The 21,409-nt window shown below is 37.9% G+C and overlaps 1 protein-coding gene across 7 annotated transcripts in view; it reads right to left on the minus strand.

Annotated features, from left to right (window-relative positions):
* Positions 1 to 21,409, minus strand: part of MAST4 (microtubule associated serine/threonine kinase family member 4) — a 781,800-nt gene that overhangs the window by 84,247 nt on the left and 676,144 nt on the right. For 6 of the 7 annotated variants that reach the window (XM_078153164.1, XM_021007208.2, XM_021007207.2 and 3 more), the window contains 3 exons: positions 11,250 to 11,319; positions 6,225 to 6,303; positions 3,401 to 3,555 (listed from right to left, as the gene is read on the minus strand). In XM_078153164.1, coding sequence (XP_078009290.1) covers positions 3,401 to 3,555; positions 6,225 to 6,303; positions 11,250 to 11,319 — 304 coding nt within the window. Of the gene's footprint in view, positions 1 to 3,400; positions 3,556 to 6,224; positions 6,304 to 11,249; positions 11,320 to 20,591; positions 20,683 to 21,409 lie in introns of those variants that run through there. The other variant, XM_021007215.2, reaches the window with a different exon arrangement.

Genomic DNA, 21,409 nt, shown 5'->3' on the forward strand with positions numbered 1-21,409 from the left:
TGAAATAGTATCAATACATTAAAAAAAATTCATAGATCCAAGGTTAAGAACTCTTGCTTTAAGTAGCTGTTATTTCATGCTTACACCAGGAACCCGCAGTTTGTCTCATAACACTAAAACGGTTTAAAATTCTTTCATAGCATAGGTGTCCCATGCTGAGTACTGAACCATTTATTTAATCATCAAAATGCACGTAATAACTATATATTTGCATGGGATGCTGAGTGAGGCATCATGTATAGGCAAATCTACTGTGTACTGAACATGGAAGATGCACAAAGATTCAGCCAGATTCAGCTAATGAGATCTTATTGAGAGAGATATAGATTACAAGAATACAGAGGAGAGAGTACACGTATACTTTGCCCTGGTCAAACATCTGCAGTCTTACGGGCATCACAGTTTAGGAGGGACACTATGAATCTGGAGAAAACCAGAGGAGATGGTCTAATAAGGATACTGAAAAACTGTGAGTTTATTCTAGATAATAACCATTTCAAGGAACTGGGAATGTTTTCACCTAGATAACAGAACATTTTGTATATATCGATAACTATTCTAATACAATTGGTTTCCCCTCTAGTCCTGTGTATTTTATTTTATACCTTTAAAAAAGGCGATTCTGAGAAAGGGTCAAATTGGGGCAGGGAAGGGGTGAGATTCTAGTTGTCTTTAAGTATCTGAAAGACTACCATGTGGAAGAGAGCTTAGATTAGTTCTCTTTGTCCCCTGGGGCAGGGCTGAGAACAATCAGGGGAAGCAGCAAAGAGGCAAATTTAGTCTTGAAATCAGGAAGAATTTCCTAACAATTAGAACCATCCAAAAGTAGAACGAACTACATTGAGACACAGTAGTTTCAACCTTCCTGGAGGTCTTCAAGTAGACGGTGCTTGGTGATGTTAGAAGGGAGACTGTTTTTTTTTTTCAGGTATGGGCTGGACTAGGTGGCCATGGATGTCTCTTTCAGTTCTGAAATTCTGGGATCCTGTAAGCCTTCTTATTCCCATAATATGTTTATCATCTTCTACCTGTCTGCCATGGTTGTTGTTTTTTTTTAAAGGCATATAGATTTTATATTTAATTGGTATGAGCATCATGTACTTCCTAGAGAAAATATCTGGGAAATTTTTGTTAAATAAACAATAGTACCCATGGAATATTTGGTAGAATATATACTTCCCTCACAAAGCATTGATATATGCATCTATGTGGCATAATGGAGAGTACTGGGCCTGGAATCAGGAAGACATGAGTTTGTACCTGGCCTCACACACTTAACTAGCTGTGTGACCCCAGGCAAAGTCACTTACTGACTGTCTGCCTCAGTTTCCTCATCAGTAAAATTAGGCTAATTATCAAACCTACCTCCCAGGATTGTTATAAGGATATCATGAGATAATGTTTGTGAAGTACTCTGCAATCCTTACAATACTATATAAATGCTAGCTACCATTAAACAGGCTTTCCTTGAGACCTCAGGGATTTTTAAAAATACATCCTTATGGATTATATGGTTTATAAATGCTGTAGCACTGTTAACTTAACTATCAGATTCCATTCATTAAATAAGAACAAATTTTCTTAAAAAGAGAAAAATTCCTGAAGCTAAGAAGTGATGTTGAACATAAATTTAAGTAACTCCAGCTCCTGAAACCTTAGGATTAGCCAGAGCTTGGGTCCAAGCCACTAGATCATAGTTCAGCTGAAACAATATCTCAATGAGACCCACAAAACTCAGTGTTTTATTTATTTGATCTATTCGTTTACTCATTCACTTATTCATCCATTGATTTGTTTATTTATTCCAGTTGGTTTCCACAGAAAATACAGGAATCAAATTTTGAAAAAAAAATCGGCTGATACTTTGACATGGGAAGGGAATCTCATTAGAGGGAGAAGGAAGAGATATCTAAAATAAGGAAACCTAAAGCTCTGTCTATGACAGGCTGCCCCGTACAGTAGATACAGATTTGTTTTTTTCAGATTCAGAAATATGTGAGTTCAAGTTTTACCTTTAGTCACATGATCCTGGGCAAGTCATTCAAGTACTAAGATAATAAAGCTGAAAATATGCATGGATGGAGGGAATGACCCACACTGATGAAATCACAGGACCAGAGGCCCAACTCTGACTAAAGAGTCATGTATAAAACGTGATTTTTATTGATTTAAACTTGCTATGTAGGTAAAGGATATAATCAGAGGGATGGTTTACTTGGAAAGGACATGGACTGCTCTTGTGGTGAGAGCAAGACATAGCTGAAGAACTGCCAGGATGCTCCATGGTTATCTAGGTAAAGCCAAGAGATCAAGAGGAAGGCCCTCAGAACTCTTCGGTAGGGGAAAACTGACAAGTTACATAGGATGAGAAGGTGTGCACGCAGGGAGTACCTATGTCAGTGAGATCCCAAGTATCTAAGGAAGAGCATACTTTCTTCCACTTCTGCTGACCTTGCCTACCTTTTTTCCTTCTGCCTTCCTTTCTTTCACTTTCTTTTCCTTCACTCATTACTTCCTTCCTTCCCTCCCTTCCTTCCTTATTTCCTCTTCATCTTTTCTAAAAGACTGGATCTCCCTGTCTCACTTAGGCTGAAGTACAGAGCTTGACTTCACTTTGATTGGCACAAGAACATTGATTTATTACAATTTCTGATCTAGGCTGGTGGTTTGCCTCTCCTAAGGCAACCTGGTACTGAATTTAATGCAGATACTCAATCAATTATAACACACTGCAGCTCATCGCACTGGAGCTCAGCTTCAGCCTCCCCAGTAGTAGGGATTATAGACATGCATCATCTTGCCTAGTTGACTTTGGTTTTCAAGGAAGTCTTGAAAAGCAAGAAGAATAAGACTGGTAACTGTTCTTGAAAACATAATTCAGTTATTTGTATTTATCTTGTCCTGAAAATTCCAGTGTACTATGAGAAAGTCTTGAGTCTTATGTGATAACTGCTAACAGAATGCTGATAACTAAAAGAAGATGTCTTCCAATGATAATCAGTAGGATTATTTTAGGTGAACAAACATCACATTCATAATAATTAAGAAATCAACTCATGTTGCAGAATGGAGTTAAGAAAAAAAGAAAGCTTTAAAAAAAGTAGATGCTGGAACAGAGATTCTCAAACTTTTTGGTCTCAAGACCCCTTTACACTCTTAAAAACTGAGAATCCCCCCTCAAAGAATTTTTGTTTATGTGAGTTGTATCTGTAAATATTTACCAAATTAGAAATTAAAACAAATTAAAAATAACAAAAATTTAAAAAAAAATAAAACTTGACCTCACAGACCTCTGAAAGGGCTTAAGCGATCTCCAGACTATACTTTGAGAACCACTGCTCTAGGAGAAATCAGCTGACCCAAGAGAATAAGTTTCCAGTAAAAAACAGTTACAAGTCACCTGAGACTTCGAGAACGGGGGCGCATTGGAGTGTTTCTGCATCTGTTCTCCGTGGCGATGCTTTCAGTGCAGAAATGTTTTGACAAAAAGTGTAATTCATCAGGTGTTGGTTGGTATGGTAACTGATGCAACTTCTCCTGGGAGGAACAGGATGACTGCAACAAGACCGGCAAAGTTAGGTTATCCCAACTGAAATGATACCCCACTCCTCTGTGAAAACTTCCTCATTTGATCTGTGCTATGATAACTTGTACCATGGCTATACCTCCCCACTCTCCATCTTCACAGTGGATTTTTGTACCTATTGAATACATCTAATACAATTAGTATTATTATAGTTATCTCTATTCATGTTATAGCTATTTAAACCATGAGGATATGGATTGAGTCTCATTCTCCATATCTGTTTTATATTAAACAATTATAGAATCAGAAGATGTAACCACTAACCATTTTCCAAATCTCAAAAGACAGGCTAAGGCTTAAGACAGTGGAACTATATAAGGCATCGCATTTCTAGTATCTATTAATTACTTCTACCCAGGGTAAAGTGAGATGCTGATGCTTTGATGAAACAATAGCAGTTACAGCCATACATTAAATTGCTTCCTTGATACTTAAGCAGGAGGTAATTTTAAAGGCCAATATTTGGTTCTGAAGCAACACACACACACACACACACACACACACACACACACACACACACACAACAACAACAACAACAACAACAACAACAACAGCACACAGGAATTCCAGGATCAATTATGTTAATAAAATTCACACTTATTAAAAAAGAAAAAATTTCTTTCAGCTAGTTGGAAGCTGTTAGTGTAACCAAACATAAGCTTCACTAGTGATGCTCATAGACGTGCTTTCTTTAGAAGCTTATTGAAGATAGCATGAGACAGAATACTGTTGCAGCCATATCTGTCAGTAAAATCATAAGACATGTGGTGGTCATAACAAACCAGTGCAAGGTGAAAGCATCACTGGATCAAGAGGCAGGAGACACAGATTCTAGTACTAGCTTCCCACTCTCTCTATGACTCTCTGGACTCTTCACTTTTCTGTCTTAGTTTCTTCTTCTATAAAAGAAGGGGACTGGACTAGATGGTGCCCTCCAAAGCCCCCACACAACTCCAAAGTGGCAGGATTCCATGCAGTTTTTTTTTTTAATTTCTGGTTCATCTCAAGAATATTTTGAACCTTAGATAGGTATGGGAAAAACGGACCATTTTCTTCCACTCTTCTCTCAAAAGAAATTGCATCATACCAAATTGAGAAGGCAAAAATAGTATACTGGGTAAACTTGTAATAGTCCAGATGTCTGGGAATTATTTGTTACCTTGAACAAAATGGCAGGTTTTTTGGGGAGGCAGGGGTCAATTCAAAATGTGTTTCTACAAGAAGGTTTCCATGTTTTCGACTTGTATGATGTGGTTCAGTTTCCAACGAAAACGGCCCCACTAAAATTTTGTGATTGCTTACTATTAGCTGGAAGCCTGTTGTCACTCAGCTTTTTGCTCATACATAGTACATTTAGTTTCTGATGGAACCAAAATGAAATTGTCTAGATAGTTCTCAAAAGAGATAGATGATAAATTAAATGCCAATGCCAAGTCATATCAGAGTAACAGATGGAAAAATAAGGTGCATCCTTTCTTGACACTGACACATGGTATCGAGATAGGAAACATGGTGAACAAGGAAGGAAGGAGGCTTAAAATATATTCTGAGAAGAACACATATACCGTACAATGTCAATAGTGTATAAGCACAATGCCTGTGTTATACCAACTGCTTGGCTACTGTGACTAATAGGTGTTTAACTACTTACTATAGGGACTACTGCATGATCAGCAAATGTGGACAATCTGGTGCCAAGGAAAAGGAAAAGGGGTCTATAATAAACAGGCTTGGAAGTGGCCTCAAGGTCACCTTCTTATCCTCCAACACAGTGCATAACTCTTCAAACTGCCAAAAATCAATCATTTATTGAGCCTTATTGTGCTCCTACCACTTCCAAATATGCTTGGATAGTCTAGTCTTTATTTCCAATGACAGATATTTCACATCTTTATGAGAAAAACTTGGAGAGAATTTACTTGCCCTATTAAATTGTTTTCAACATTTGCCTGGCTTTTCTGTTGCACTATGACTTTGATGGAGTAAGCCTCTATAACACTGTGCAACGGACCTTCATTATTCCCACCATGATCTTTTTATGTGTTTATTTTATTCTGTTACTGGGTTCTTTTTAGCTTCCTCCTTAGAGTAAGAATCTCACGTTACAGTCCATGCTTCCTACACTCTCTGGAACACAGATGAACCTTGCAAAATAAGACGTATAGGTCCCAAGGTTCAATTCTTGTCATTTTTTTGGGTAAGCTTATATCATCTTTAGGGAGACATAAGAGGTAAGCAGAGGATTTCTTGACATGATCCCAGTAATTTCCAAGAAATTATCTAATTACATTAATTCCAGTGGCATGGAATTAAAGTAAAAGATGGCTAAAAGTTTGACAAATTTGAAGCTCTTGCCTCAAATCTTTATAGAATCTAGGCTAAAGTTGAAGGGAATATCACCTTATAAAGACAAGTTTCCTGTTACTGGGCTTTATTCTTAGATACCACAAAGGAAAAGCTTGCAATAAAAAAGCATATTTGTTTTATTTGCCATGGCTATCATCTGATGCAAAATCTACCCTGAGTGGTAGACACATACAAATTAGTCTATACTTTCTGCTGGAAACATCTTAACAAAAAAATACCTGCATGATACCTCTAAGGTGTTAGGAGGAGGGAAAAAATATCAGACACTTACAGATACTGTGGAACTGGGTGTATTTGTTCCATAGCCAGAAGAAGGGAGAGAGGCCAAAGACCAGCGGCGTCCATCAGTCCTATTGAGACACTGAATTTAGTGCAAGCGAACACTAGAGTATTATCATATAGAAATCGCAGGGCAAATCAAGTATTTTTAGGCAAGTGAATGAAATAATACACAACAGGGTGTATGAGAATGGATAAACTCTCACCAATGGTTGGGGTAAACAAACATTATGCACCAGCTTGACTTTTATTTAAACAGAGTCAATAGGCTGAAACAAGTAGAAACTGAATGGGCTGATCCATATTATTGATCTCTCACTAATATACTTTGACAAAATGAATACCAGGGATAATTATAACTGTTAGGCTCAGCACATTCAAATTAATGAGAAGTAAGGAAAGGGGGAAAAACACCCCACCAGGTAACAGGTAATCTGGAATCATGCTCTTTAGAAGGAAGGATTGACTTTGGATCTAAATTATGTCACTGGCACCTTTCATCAGTCATGTGGAATTCAGTTGCATAAAAAGCTTTGTGTTCACTAATTTAAGAGTAGGATTTTTTTGGTTTTTTCTAAATTTATTTTAGATTTTTTTGAGTTTAAATGAAACACACCTTTAAAAGAATGGACACAGGGAGTTTTCCCAGTGGTTCAGGTCTTTGTGGCTAATTGTTTTAGCACTAAGAAAACAACTGGCCTTAAAATCTGCAACACTTAGAGCTATGGCATCAATCATATGACCCAGTCACACAATACGTAATGGTTGTAGCCTTTTTAAAAATTTATGAATAAACAGCTATCCTTATAGACAGCCTACAACAGAAGATTTTCTGCCTATCACAGTAACTGGGTGCTAGGCAGAAGGGAGAGGTTTTTTATATTGTGCCAAATAAAAGGGTGCCAAAACTTTATGGAAGAATTTCCGCATCTTATAGAAGCTTGATTTTATTTTCATATGCTAAGTGCAGGATGAGAGGCTGACAAACTACAGAGTGAAGGTCATTCCAAGGGTCTGAGGTAAAGGAATATAACAAAAGGTAACTAATCTTGTTTAGGAAAAGGGATGGGAGACACTAAGGAAATATATAACCTAAAATCTTTGAAAGTGAAAGCATTCATGTCTCTATCTGTAAATCAAGAAACGATTATGTTAACAATTAGATAACAAAAAGAAAACACACACACACACAGACATATGTGTACACACATTAGAGTTCACTGAGGACAACAGGCTGAGATACCAAAAAGAAAAGAGGAAATATATTTCACAGAGGGCTACTGGAATCACTGTTAAAAATGGAATTTATTTGTAGCCACGATTACATCAATCCACTAAAAAAAATGAAAGGCAAACACAAAGAAAATTTAGAGTCCACACTTGCACATATAGTTCAAATGATGGGAAGTCAATAACTTCAATAGGATTGGACTTCAATTTGAAAAATGCCACAGTTAACTATTAGTGTGAAAAATAAACATTCTGACCTAAAATGAAGCTCAAGCTATATTAGGCCAGCATGACTTGTGGTTGACTTGTATGGCCCACAGAGACAAGATGGAAAAATTCAAATGGATATACATCACAGACTATATGTTTTAAACAAAATTTACCTGTCATTTCTGTGACCATGACTGGAGGACAATTGAATCAAGAATGTTCAAAGAACAGAAGCAAAATAACATTTGTAAATACACTAGGAAAATGGGATTTAAGTCATTGTTATAATTATCTTATCCCAAAATATTTTAAAATCACTGAACTCATAGACAGACACTAAATATGAAATTATCAAATTTATATATTCAAAAGAGATATGCAAACAAAAATAGAGAAGACAATTTCTGGGGAAATTGTTTTCTTTATTAGTCATTAAAGATTTTTAAAAAACTCTCTACTCCTGCACTTTATATCTAAAACACCTACATATTTTTATTTTATCAAAAAAAGGATATTAAGAAGAATTATTCAGTCCATTTAATATCAGTTATCATAAACTAGTCACCAGAAAAAGTGAGGAATACCATTTTCCTCACCATGATTTTTGTGCGCTTGTGTGATTCATTATCTCTTTTTTTCCTCAGGAATCAATGAGCATCCTTCAGATGAATGAACAATTCTAAGAGATGTGTTCTTATTAATTTTGAAGAATAAATTACATTTGCTTACTACTCAAAAGATACAACTGGGAACATGTTAAAATGAGAACATGCATTGTACACAGTGCAGTTATGGACCAAGAATAACTTGTACCTTGTCTGGTTATCTCAGTTTTGGGGGGTCTTTTTAGTAGAATGTGGTTGAAAAAACAAAGGATCACTGCATTTTCGTTACCATGACAATTACACATCATAAGGAGCTTTCTATGCTTAGGAGAAACAGAACCTTTTTAAAGCATAATTACACAGAAAGGGCATTTGGTACCCACTAGTTTGACTCAACATTCCCTCCCTTTAGTTGCTATCAATAAAATTCTAGGAAGAAAACTTGACTCATGAGGCTTTTTCTATATAAGCTTTATCCTTGCACTAAATTAAATGAAAAAAAAATAAGGAAAAAATTGTTGGAAATATGAGATGCAAATATAATGGCTAAAATAACCAGCATCAACATTTCAATGCTGATGAAAAAAATATAAGGACAATTTTCTTTCTACTACAAATAAAGGAAAAAACCCTCCAAATATTAACCCAGCCTTTGAAGAAGAAAAATAATTTGTTTAATTTCAATATTTCCTTGGGTACACAGGATAAAAAACATCTACTTTGGAACTTTTTTCGTATCTAAATTAAATAGAGGACACTCTAATTCCCTGCTTCCCTATAAAAGCAGCCTCCCAAGCTATACTTGAGGAAAGGTTGTTATGATTGGTGAATAATGCCATAGTTTGCTGCATCTATAGTTCCACTATAAACTTTTTTCAAGACTTTACAATTTGCTTATGAAAATGTACTCTGGGATTTACCTTAGCATATATAAAACCTTGTGTTGTAAGGAAAGACCTTACGATTAGCTAGCATTTACACAATGCTGGGTGTTTCCAATGAAACTGAAAGCAATTTCCAATTGTTAGTTAACCTTCACAACTTCTTTGAAAAGGAAGACAGAGTTATTACCTCCATTTGCAAATGAGGGAACTAAGGGATAGAAAGGTTAAATAACTCTAGTCAGGTCGCTCAGCCCAGACAGAGATACAATTAGAGCTGAAGGGAACATGATTCTTGGATATCAGACTCAATCTACTAAGTCACATTTCCTGTGTCAATCCTTTTACTGCAAATTTCATTTAAAAAATTTATCATGAACAAAATGCATTCAATACTTTTATACCAACAGCTACTTCTGAAAGCAGTCATATATCATAATGTGACTTTCTAATTTTCAAATCAGTCAATGTGAAATTATAATAAGGTACCTTATCGATAACATCTTCTGGCATGCAGTGTATGACTGATATGAGGTCCACAAATATTACTAGTGAACTTTTTTTCCTTTATCCAAAACCAAAAGGATGTTCAGACTTAGTTATTTCACTCATGTTAATTTTTATATCTAAACATTTTTTAATTGCCAAAATGAGATGTGCTCAGAAAATAATTATTTTACCCCTTCAGTTCAGGAATGTACAACAAATGGAATGGGGGTCCACGTGTGGAATTTCCTTGTTCCTTGCATGAAAACCAACTCCCAGTAACAGAGATCCCATGGTATTAAACAATATAGATCAACATGACTTTAGAGTTATATATGATCACTCAAGTCCCTACCCAAATTAATAATTTTTGAAGGAGCGTGTAGGGAGTTCCATCTGGAAATTTACACAGAAATGAACTGGAGCTCTCCTGTGATAATCCACTGTAACGGTTTATGGTCTATTTGACAAAAATTAACATGCCTGGGAGCTTCTGTATGTTTATTTTTTTTTTTATCAAGCAAGCCAAATTCACCCACTTAATTATTAGGAACTCTCCACTTTTATAAGTCAACCAGGATTAAGAGAATATGATTTGTACTAGTTTTAATTGCATAGTGTAATGAGATTTGTACCTCTTTAGCATGTTTCCTTTATTTTCAAAGATACTAAAATGCACTAATTATTTTTCTTAATCTCATAGGTCTCTATTCTGAAGAATTAATGAAAACGATCCTAATGCAGAAAAGGGAAAAACCTGACTCACTTTTTACAGGGCTTATTAATATCTTTATGGCACCTCAACACCACTTGTAGACATTTTATTTCCTAGTGGAGGATTTCCACTAAGAATGTTCTACAGGAAATCACAAGATTCATCTAACTAACTCACTAGCACACCTTCTTTAAAGTTACTAAAGTAAACCTACAAGTTAACCTAAAAATTAAGCAGATTTTACTTTAAGACAACTATATACTGTGTTCTTTCTGCTTCCAAGATATGAAGAGCAGTGAGGGAGATAACTACGTTGGTAAAAGGAGGTGATAAAAATGCCAATTCTCCCCACCAGTGAAACACTGGTTCAAGGTTTGTTTGTTTTTTTCCACGTCTATAAGGCTTTACTAAATATGAATGTAACCTTTTTAAAAAATTTGAGTTTGGTTTAGAAAAAAGAAGCAATTACTCAGCTAATTTGTTCTCAAATCCAGTTTAAAGTAGAATATTTGGCTATGAAGGCAAAAGTGGTATGGATATGGAGGCATTTTCTTTCTTTTAATTGGAGAATTAAAAAGAGTTAAGTTTTATGAGTAATTGTTCCCTGTTTTCTTTTGCTGATGATATATTTGCTATGACTAATATCCAAGCAAAAAATAAACAATTAACTTCTTACTGACAAGGTCAAGATCACTAAAGTTCATATGAAGATCACATTATTTGTGGGAATCCTTGGTGACTGGGTAAAGAAAGTATTCATAAAACACTTAATATGGGCTTGTGTGTCAAATTTCCACTAGGTACAAGTATCATTTCCTCCCCACTTTATACATCCAGTTTTCCAACAGACACACATGCATGCAGACAGACACAAATACACACACGCCTACCTTCGTGCAAAGGAGAAGTGGGCTGAGGCACTAGGGGAGAAATTTCTTGGGCTATCTTGAGGACTATTTCCTATTGAGAAGAAAAGAGACAAAATAAAATAAGATTTTTTTAACTGAATCACTTTAGGGTTCCAGTATCGTTCTGTCACTTGCAGTTTCTTAAGGAACTAGATCACCGGGGGGGAGGGGCAGGGAAGAAACTGTAATCCCATTTATTTTCTATAATTTTGTTCAGGAATACAAGAGCAAAAACAAAAACAAAAATGAGACTTCTAGTGATGGCATATGCATAAAAAATTATTTCATCTTCAACAGTATTTATTGATCAGCCTCAAAGTCTAGATATTGTAAAATAATAAACATAGAAATCCTTATGTCTTACAAATCATATTTCAAAGGTATGTTTTTAGTTTAAGAAGGTAACTAGAACAATAGGATAGATGTTATTTTGTTAAAATAGGTCTTCGTAATCATAGGCAAATATTTTAGGGGCAGATGTGCTATATCTGATCTTAAAATATTTAATAAATCAAAATAACAATACATAAGAAAAAATGACAGAGTATTTCTTTTTAAAATTATATATATATATTTATTTCATTAAATATTTCCCAATTAAATTTTTTATAATTATTAACATTATTAATATTCATTTTAAAAAATTCTGAGTTCCAAATTCTCTTTCTTTCCTGTCCTTTCCCTACCCCTTGAGAAGGCAAGCAATAGGATATTAATTATCCATGTGAAGTGTGTGTATGTGGGTGTCTTCCCTTCTAGGGTCCAGAAAAGGAGAAACAGACTGGTATAAATTAGAATCAATCAATCTCTCTCTCTCTCTCTCTCTCTCTCTCTCTCTCTCTCTCTCTCTCTCTCTCTCTCTCTCTCTCTCTCTCTCTCCCCGGTGTCAGTATTTCTAAAATGGTAGCTATGTAACACATGCAATGGATAGAGTACTTGTTCTGGAGTCGAGAAGGCCTGAATTCAAATTTGACCTCAGATACCTACTAGCTGATTGACTCCTGGGCAACTCACTTAACCTCTATCTTCCTCAGTAGCCTCAACTGTAAAATGGGGACAATAATAGCACCTACCTGCTAGAATTGTTGTAAGGATCAAATGAGGTTTTATTTACAAAACTCTTAGCAGTGTGACTAGCACACAGTAGGCACTTAAATTGCCTCCCCCCCCTCAAAAAAGGCATGTATCTTTATTTAAAAACCCTGAAAACCAGTGGTGTTTGAATAAAATTAAGTCTTGTCAATGTCTTTCTCTGAAATTCCTCTAATCTTTACCAGACGAACTATGAACTGTTAGGCAGCCTTAAAAATTCAGGACCCTCCCAAAGCACACTTCATTTCTCAGTTAGACCAGGATATGGGGAAGTTGTCGTTTTCCTAAACGATATGGAGCAGTGATGGCTCCTTGTAAGGAGGGCACCTCCTCTGGGGGCTTGTTACTTTCTCTTATTAGCCTCGACCTGCTGCCGATCATTGACAAAGCTTGGCAGGCAGCTGGTGAGAGGAAGTTCGGAGGTACTCCAGCTTGGCCCTGTCTTTCTCTGCATATTTAATTAGAATGGTTGAACCATCTGAGGACATGATGGAAATGGAATCAGTTAATTTTTTTTAAAAGACAAAAGAAAGAGGGAAAAAAAAGACTTGAAACAGATCTGATCTTTTTTTTTTCTGAAATAAGCAAAAGTACCCGAATTAAAAATGTCTCGCTATTAACAGCCAACCATTTGCCACACTACTGGTTCCTTAATGAAATTTATAACTCTAATTAAGTATAAGGAATTCAGTTTGAAGCTAGTGTCTGGTTGTAAAGGGGTAAAAATTACTATCCATCTGCAGAAAGAATAGACTAACACATTAGGGGAGACGCATTTAGGGCTACCTTGAGGACTTGCAGACTTGCTACAATTCTACAAAAATTTTTCAATTAACTGAAGGTTGCAAATTTTATAGTGATGTCTTCAACAGATGCCGTTAACTTTATGACAGACAACACAATCAAAGCTATTTAACTGGGAAGCGCTGAGAAACCCATTTCTTTCTGGGTAGAGAATCAAGATACATTTCCCTGCTGCAGTGAAATTTATCACGTCCCTGCATCTGTTGTGCAGTGGGCCCCTGGAGACGAGGATTCAGCTTTTGCTGCCCAGTACCCCCTGACTCTTTTTTGTCCATTTATCTGCAGAGCTAAATTAAGCTCTTTCAACTCTCTCCCCCTTCCCTTAGCTTTTACATCGCTCTTCATATTCCTCGAGGGGTGTCAATAATTTCAAGGTGGCAGGAATTTTGGTTCCCTGAAGGGAAAAATCTAAGACCAGGCATCTTGGTAGAGAGGTTGGTCTTTATTTGGGGGACTGCACAATTTATTCACGCTCTACACAGACCGAACAAAAAAAAAATTATGAGAAACCACAATTCATTTAATGGCTAGAAGCTGAGCCATTCTGAAAATAGTCACTAAGCTTGTGCTAATTAAAATCTAAATATCAGCACATATAAAACCTGGCCGCGAATTCGAAATATTATCTGCTTTGAAAAGAGGACAGTAGACCTGGGGTTGTATATTCACAGTCACCAGAAAAGGGTCAAGAGGACTACCTGAATATGTAAGAGGCACTGTGGAAAGGAAGGTTAAGGAAATAAACCCAGAATTCTTACTTCTTTTTTATTCCTGAATTTGATGAGTGCGTGGTCCTGAGAACCTCATTTCACATATGTATCTCAGCTGATGGCCTACTACCTTATGAAGATACTGAAAGGAATACATTCACTTTAGTTGTATCATGAGTCAGGCTAATTAAATCATGCTCTAAATGCTCATTTAAGCTGTCAGTCCTTTTCCATCTTAACTATTTATAACCTTCTCAACTCTGGTCTTTTTGCCTTTTTAAAAAATATTATTTCTAAATTCTAATCAAATTAATGCATACTTCCTTTTCTGTTTACTCCACCATTATGATAAAAGGTTCACACCTTCATCCATGTTTTCTTAATCTTGGCATAATTCTCATTCCCTTTTACAATTTATTTTCTACTTACTCTAGGCAATGCATACCTTCTTTTAAAAATTAATTTATTTTTTCTTACATTTAAATGCATGCTTTCTTTACAGATAATTTGTATTCCTGTCCTATGACTTCATGCACCAGCCATTTGATTTCCTAGACCAAAACATCCCTCCCTAGTCACAACTTCCCTCTGTCTTCCCCTAGAAAAATGTAAAAACTCTTTGAGGCAAAGGGCTGTCTTGCTTTCTGCATTAGTATCCCCCAGGACTAAAAGACAGTAGTACCTGGAACATAGTAAGCATTTAATAAAAACCCTTTTCATTTATTTGTTCATATATTCATTCATCCTGTAATACCATTTAATCCTGTAATACTTAAAACTTCTTCCTGGTACCTGCCTGACATGGTATGATCCTCTTTTAATATTCTTGACATTTCTAAGAAATCAAATTATCTTACATCCCCCTAAAGAAAACAAAAACAGCATTTTTTTCTTGCATACATTTCTTCAACAATTTTTAATGAGCACCTGCTAGGAAATGTAAAAGCATTAGACACTTGTGATCTCCCATAGTTTATCATAGACAAGACAGACAGACAGACAGACAGACAGACAGCCAATGTGGTCTTGCTGAGTAGTAAGTGGTATGGGCCAAAATGAGAAAGAGAGACAATGCATTTTATGCAAGGTAGGAAAACTGAAGTAGAGCAACTGGTGAAGGTCCTTTCTCCTTGAATTGGACCCTTAGGATACAATTAATCTAATATTTATTAAGAAATCAGAGGCAGCATATTCAAATAGAAAGAATCAACTCCTACCTCGCCCATTCATTACCTCTGTGACTTTGGGCAGGTCATTTAAAGCTCTCTGGATCTCATTTTCGCATCTGAAAATTTAGGGGGTTGGCCTAGATTACCTCTAGGGTTCCTTCCAACTCTAGAGCTTAATTCTAGGACAGAAAATGAAAATAAAATAATACCTGCCCTCAAGGAACTTGCATTCTCCTGGGCATGGGAGTGGATGCAATGCGAATACAGATAATTTAATGCAAAATGATTTGAGGAAAGAAAGAATATTGACAACTGGAGGGGCGAGGAGGGAGGCACAGCATACCAGGCTCCAAGGAAGAAACGACACCTGAGCTGAACACCAAAGGAAAATAAAGATTTTGAGAGGTAGACAAGAGGAAAGAACACCATCCAAGAATGGAAGACAACATGTGCCAATATATAAAGGCAGGAGATGGGGCATTTAATGGGGGGAAAAAAGCAGGTTGTTCACATTCACATATGGAATGTGGAATGCATGAAAAAGAGAATTTTGAAATAAGTTTGGAAAGAAAGATGGGGACCAGCTCACGGAGAGTTTTAAACGCCAGGCTAAGAAGTTTCATATTTTATCCTTGAAGCCACAGGGAGCCAGTAAAAGCTTTTGAGAAAGGGAATGACGTGGTCAGCCTTTGGAAGATTAATATGGCAGCTTTGTAGATGAAGAATTGGAGAAAGGAAGAGACTGGAAGCAGGGAGTCCAATTAGGAGGCTATTCATTGTAATGGTAAGAGGTAATGAGCTCTGAACTGCCCTGCAAAGGGTAGGCAGAATTAGGATACACAGAGAGCAGGAAGAAAAAGTATCCTGGGCAAAGAGAACAAACCAACAAAATCCTGGAACACTTGGGAGTGAGCGTGTGGCATAAGGAGACAATGAGATCAGATTGGCCCAAGGAGAAGAGTTTCTCCTAGTAAGAACAGCAAGAAGCATCACTCATCACCTCACATTTGTACAGCACCTTGCTCCACTCTGTATCTCATATGATCTCATGAGAATGGTGAGAGCTAAGACAAACGCATGTATTAGCTCCCAATTTATAGATGAGCAAAGTTGAGGTCAGAGAGATACTTGCCCAAGGTGTCACAAGTAACAAACGGCAAAGGTGGAACTTATTCTGATCTTACCATGACTCTAGAGGTAAGTGATGAGAGAGGAGGATGCTGCAGGTCTGGGAGGCAGCCCAGGTGAGCCATCCTCCCCTGTGGGAAGTTCCCTCTACAGCTCTAGCTTCTGTAGGAACAGCTAACAAGGAATATGTCTTGCATTTTTTGCAAGAGCATTTAGAGGTGCAAGAACAAGGAGGTCCTTTGATGAGTGATTTGGAGGAAAAAAGGAACCTGTTACTTTTGGCGGTGTAAAGTGGATGATCAGAAAGGGTGTTCTCTGGTATAGGGAGAAGTGGAAGAAGAGTGAGTGCAGAGAAAGGGACTGAGATGCTAGGAGGCATGGGAGGATTGTAGCACTCTGTGAATGTTCAGTCTCCTCCGTGTGGTTGGTGAGGTGCTATGCATTGGGCCAGGTCATCCTAATATTGTCACTGACCCCTGCCCTGCCCTGCCCTGCCCAGCATGGAGCAGAATTGAAAGCAATGCAACAATCATTCAGATTTATCACAGTACTGCCTTTCGGAATCCTGCTTCCTAAGTGCGCTCCTAGTGCCACTAACCCCCGAGAGTTGTAACTACCATTAGAGGCACTGAGCTAATCAAACAGTCAAATTGGTAGTGCTGGACAAAATTATGGGAGGCACTGAATGCCCTATATAGGAGTTTGACTCTTTATCCTTCAGACAATGAAAGACAATCTAAGTTTTTGAACAGGAAAGTAATATAATAAAGTCCTTGTTTCAGGAAGGAAGGAACCAAGCATTTGTCAAGAGTCTGCTATGTGCTAGGCACTGTTGTTGTTCAGTCGTTTTTCAGTTGTGTCCGACTCTTCATGACTGCATTTGGGGTTTTCTTGGCAAAGATACTGCAGTGGTTGGCCATTTCCTTCTCCAGCTCATCTGACAGATGAGGAAATTGAGGCAGAGTGAAGTGACTTGCCCAGGGTCAAACAGCTAGTAAGTGTCTGAGATCAGATTTGAACTCAGGAAGATGAGTCTTCCTAACTCCAGGCCCAGTACTCTATCCTAACTACCCAGGCATTATATCAAGTTCTTTACAAATATCATCTCATATGAGCCTCACAACAATCCTGGGAGACAAATGCTATTATTATCCCCATTTTACATTTGGGAAAACTGTGCAGACAGAAGGGAACTGATTTGCCCAAGGTCACCCAGCAAGTAGTGTCTGAGGCTGGATTTGAACCCATGTTTTCTGATTCCAGGCCCAGCACTCTATGCATGGCACCTCCTAGCTATTTTACAAGATTAATCTGGGGGCACCTAGGTGGCGCAGGGGACAGAGTCAATGGAGTCAAGAGGACCTGAGTTCAAATCCGGCCTCAGTCACTTGACACTTACTAGCTGTGTGACCCTGGGCAAGTCACCTAACCCCACTGCCTAGCCAAGGGAAAAAAAAATTAATCTGGCTTTGATACATGGGATGGACTGTTGCAAAAAGAACATTTGGAGTGAGGCTGACAGCAGGAGAATGGAAAACATGGGACAGATTTGAGAATAATTCATCCAACAACTTTCATTCATTCAACAAACATGCGTTCAATGGGCACTAAGTACAAGGTGGTAGGAGGAAAGCAATGACGATCAATACAGCATCGGCCACCAAGGGCCTTGCTAGGGGCAATGGGACGCATCCACCAATCAGTGCAATATAAAGTGTAGAATGCTACAGGGTGAGACATAGCCTGACAAAGTAATCTAGGGCAATTTGTGAGAGGAGAGATCACTTTCAGTTAGTGGAAATCAGAGAAGGCTTCAGAGAGGAAGTGGTACCTGAGTAAGGCCACAAATAGAATAATTTAAACAGGCTGGGATAAAAAGGAAACATGTTTCCATTCACAGGGGATGACCTGGGTGAATGCACGGAGAGAAGGGAATGCAAGACAGGATTGTGGAACAGCCAGTTAGTCGTGTCTGACTGAGATGTCCAATGTGTAAAACGGTTGGAAATTTAGGTTAGAGACAGACTACAAAGGACCGTAAAGGGTAGCTTAAGGAGTGTGCATTTTATACAGTAGGGAGTAAGGAATTTTAAAATGTCAATCAACAAGCATTTATTAAGTACCCATGTGCCTACTCGCATAAAATGTTTTTGAGCAAGGGTCAATCCTAGGTTTTGAGAATTTTACTTTGGCAACTGTATGAAGAGTGGACTGAAGAAGGGAGAAAGTGGAAGTTCAAAGGTCTTATGATTGTCAGGTGAGTGGTGATGACAGTCTGATCTAGGGTGAATGGAGAGACGGAGGCGCTACAAGAGATACTGTTGGGGGGCAGCTAGGTGGCTCATCAACCCTGAAGTCAGGAGGACCTGAGTTCAAATCCGACCTCTGACCAAACACTTGACACTTACTAGCTGTGTGAGCTTGGGCAAGTCACTTAACCCCAATTGCCTAAAAATAAATGAAAGAAAGAAAGAAAGAAAGAAAGAAAGAAAGAAAGAAAGAAAGAAAGAAAGAAAGAAAGAAAGAAAGAAAGAAAGAAAGAAAGAAAGAAAGAAAGAAAGAAAGATACTGGGGAAGTAGAAATGAGAAACAGCTCTTGGCAACTGAATGGATGTGGAGTATGAGAGAGGGAAGGGTCAAAGGTAATTCTAAGGTTTCAAGTCTGAACAACTGAAAAGATAAAGAAAGAAAGAGCATTTATTAAGCACTTACTATGTACAAGGCACTGTGCTAGGTGCTGGAGATATGAATAAAAGCAAACAAGAAAGTTCCTGCCCTTGAGGAGTTTACAATCCAATGAAAAAAGACAACACATAAAGGGGTCTGAAAAATGGAGAGTGTGTTATGGCATAGAGATGGCTAGAAAGTAGTGTGAAGACCTGGTTCTGGTTCAAGATAAGGGGGAGGCTCCCTTTTCAGAATCTAGCCTCTACTGGTGTGTCAACAACAGAAAAAGGAAAAATGAGGAAGAACAGGCAGGTTAAGGGGGAAAATGAGGAGTTCCATTTTAACATGTGATGCTTGAAATACCAGTAAGGGCATTCCAGTGTTGACAGGCAGTAAGCTCTTGAAGATTTAGAACTGGAGACTTAGGAAGAGACTGGTTGATCTACAGATTTAGGAGCCAAATGCAAAGAGATGATAAGTGAAACCACAGTAGTAGATGAGATTACTTCACTAAAGGAGAAAGAGAGAGAAGGAGAGAGAGGAGAAAGGAGAGAAAGGAGAGGGAAAAGGGGAGAGGGGAGAGGGAGAGAAAATAGAGCATAAAAGAGAATGGCGAAGGAGAAATACACTTAGGAAAAGTTGGCAGAGTATAATGAACCAGTGAAGATTAAGAAAGAAAGCAAGGTCACAGAAATCAAGGGAGGAGAGAAAAGTATCCAAAAGTGGAAAAAAAGGATAAGGAGCCTGAGATCTGAAAAAAAGAAGATCAGTTTAAACAACTGGGAAAGTATCTGGAAACCTGGGAGGGAATAGCTGCAGTAGGGTAGTGGGGTCAGAAATCCAGATTGCCATGGGTAAAGGAATATGTAGATGAGTGGGGAAGAAAGGTAAACAGGACAGAATGATCAGAGAAAGGGTTTTAGATTTGGGGGATTCAATTAAACAAGTGTTTATTAAGCTCCTATTTTGTGCCAAGCACTATATTTATCAAGAAAAAAATGAAATAGACTCTACCCTCAAGAAGATTACATTATACCAGATTTTTCCTGACGCAGAGAAGACAGGTGTGAGTATGCAAGAGGAATAGGATGTGAATGGTCAATGGTGCAAACTCCTAGGGGAAATGGGAGGGGATAACTTGGAGGGCACAAGGGAAAGGAGTAGTTTATCATCTTCTGAGATTGAAGCCAAAGAGGAGAGGATGAGTGGAGAGAAGATGATGTTCTGAAGTGTGAAGGAGTTCATCATGGATTGCTTTAACATTCTTAAATAGAAGGCAAGGTCTTTTGCTATGAGGAGACAGGGGTGAATCTGGGGACTTCAGAATAAAGGAGAAACTTTGGAATATTAATGAATAAGAATGGATGAAAGAGAGGAGAGAATCCATTTTCCTATCTTTTAAGGGGGCATAATAACTACTTATCTCTCAAAAATGTTACGCAGAGCTCAATTTGTAAACCACAAAATGCTACGTGCTCGTGAGCTATTCTCAGTCTCAGAAAAGCTGGTAACCTGGAATGCTATTTGGTGATTAAGGGCACAAAAGGTTTCCAAGTTAAATAAAACTGAAACTAGAAACTGGAAAAAAATCTTAACTCATGAGGAAATGGGGCTTGTGGTAAGTGTCTGTGCTGCCCATGGAACATGGGAGTCAAGCAGGAAAGTAAGATGGATTGTAACCAGAGTCCTATATGTGACCTTCATTCCTCACAGCCCTGCTCTCCAAATTCACCCACCCATCTGTAAAGCAGTACCTGAGAGACTCTCAAATGAAGACTGGTGCCAGTTCATTCTCTGCCCATATGTGCTGCACTTGCTTATTGCTCAAATCCTACTGTTCCTAGGGATTTGTTGGCTCTTGGATGTTTTGAGGGCTAGGATATTTTAGACACTGCTGAGATCACTGCTGATATTTGTGACCTCATAAAGTAAACCTGACCGGTGGTCCTGCCTTAGGTAGGTAATTAACACCATGATCCCCAGGGAAAAGTAACATAGGAACATCGGTAATCAGCACATCGAAACAATCCTTCACCTAATGGCAATACACAGGGTGCCTCATTTTGGAGGCAGTTATTGTTAAGAAAGCTATATCCAGATTAATTAAACTGTTTGATTGTTTTGTAATTAGGTTGGAGCAGTCCCGCGTCTTCACCACAGAGAGGCAAACTACAAACCTTTTGCAAAGGCATATGCTGCACCCACTATAGGTTATTAATGCATTTTTAATAGCTGTCTCCCCAAAGAACATAAGGTTCTGATGTACTGGTTTTCTATTAGCAAGGAGGGAGCCTGAGGATTAATAACTGCCATTTGAAGCTCCTGGTGGACCACAAAAATGAGCCCCAATTTTGACTTGATGATCTTCTTAAATGGCTTTCAAGCCTTTAGCACTAGATAGCTAGCATCAGGTTGACTTAACACTCCTTTGCAGGAGATTCATTGTAATTGGAGGGTGTTGTTTAGGGGGAAAAAGGAAAAAAAAAAACCAGGACCTTGCTCAGCAGACTCCAACTCAGGGAGCCTTTGGAAGGTGACAGTCAGCAGAAAACACACCTGGGTACCAGGACTG

Source organism: Phascolarctos cinereus, unplaced genomic scaffold (assembly GCF_003287225.1).
Source record: "Phascolarctos cinereus isolate Bilbo 61053 unplaced genomic scaffold, phaCin_HiC Scaffold_4;HRSCAF=312, whole genome shotgun sequence".
In the NCBI taxonomy this organism is placed as follows: Eukaryota; Metazoa; Chordata; class Mammalia; order Diprotodontia; family Phascolarctidae; genus Phascolarctos; species Phascolarctos cinereus.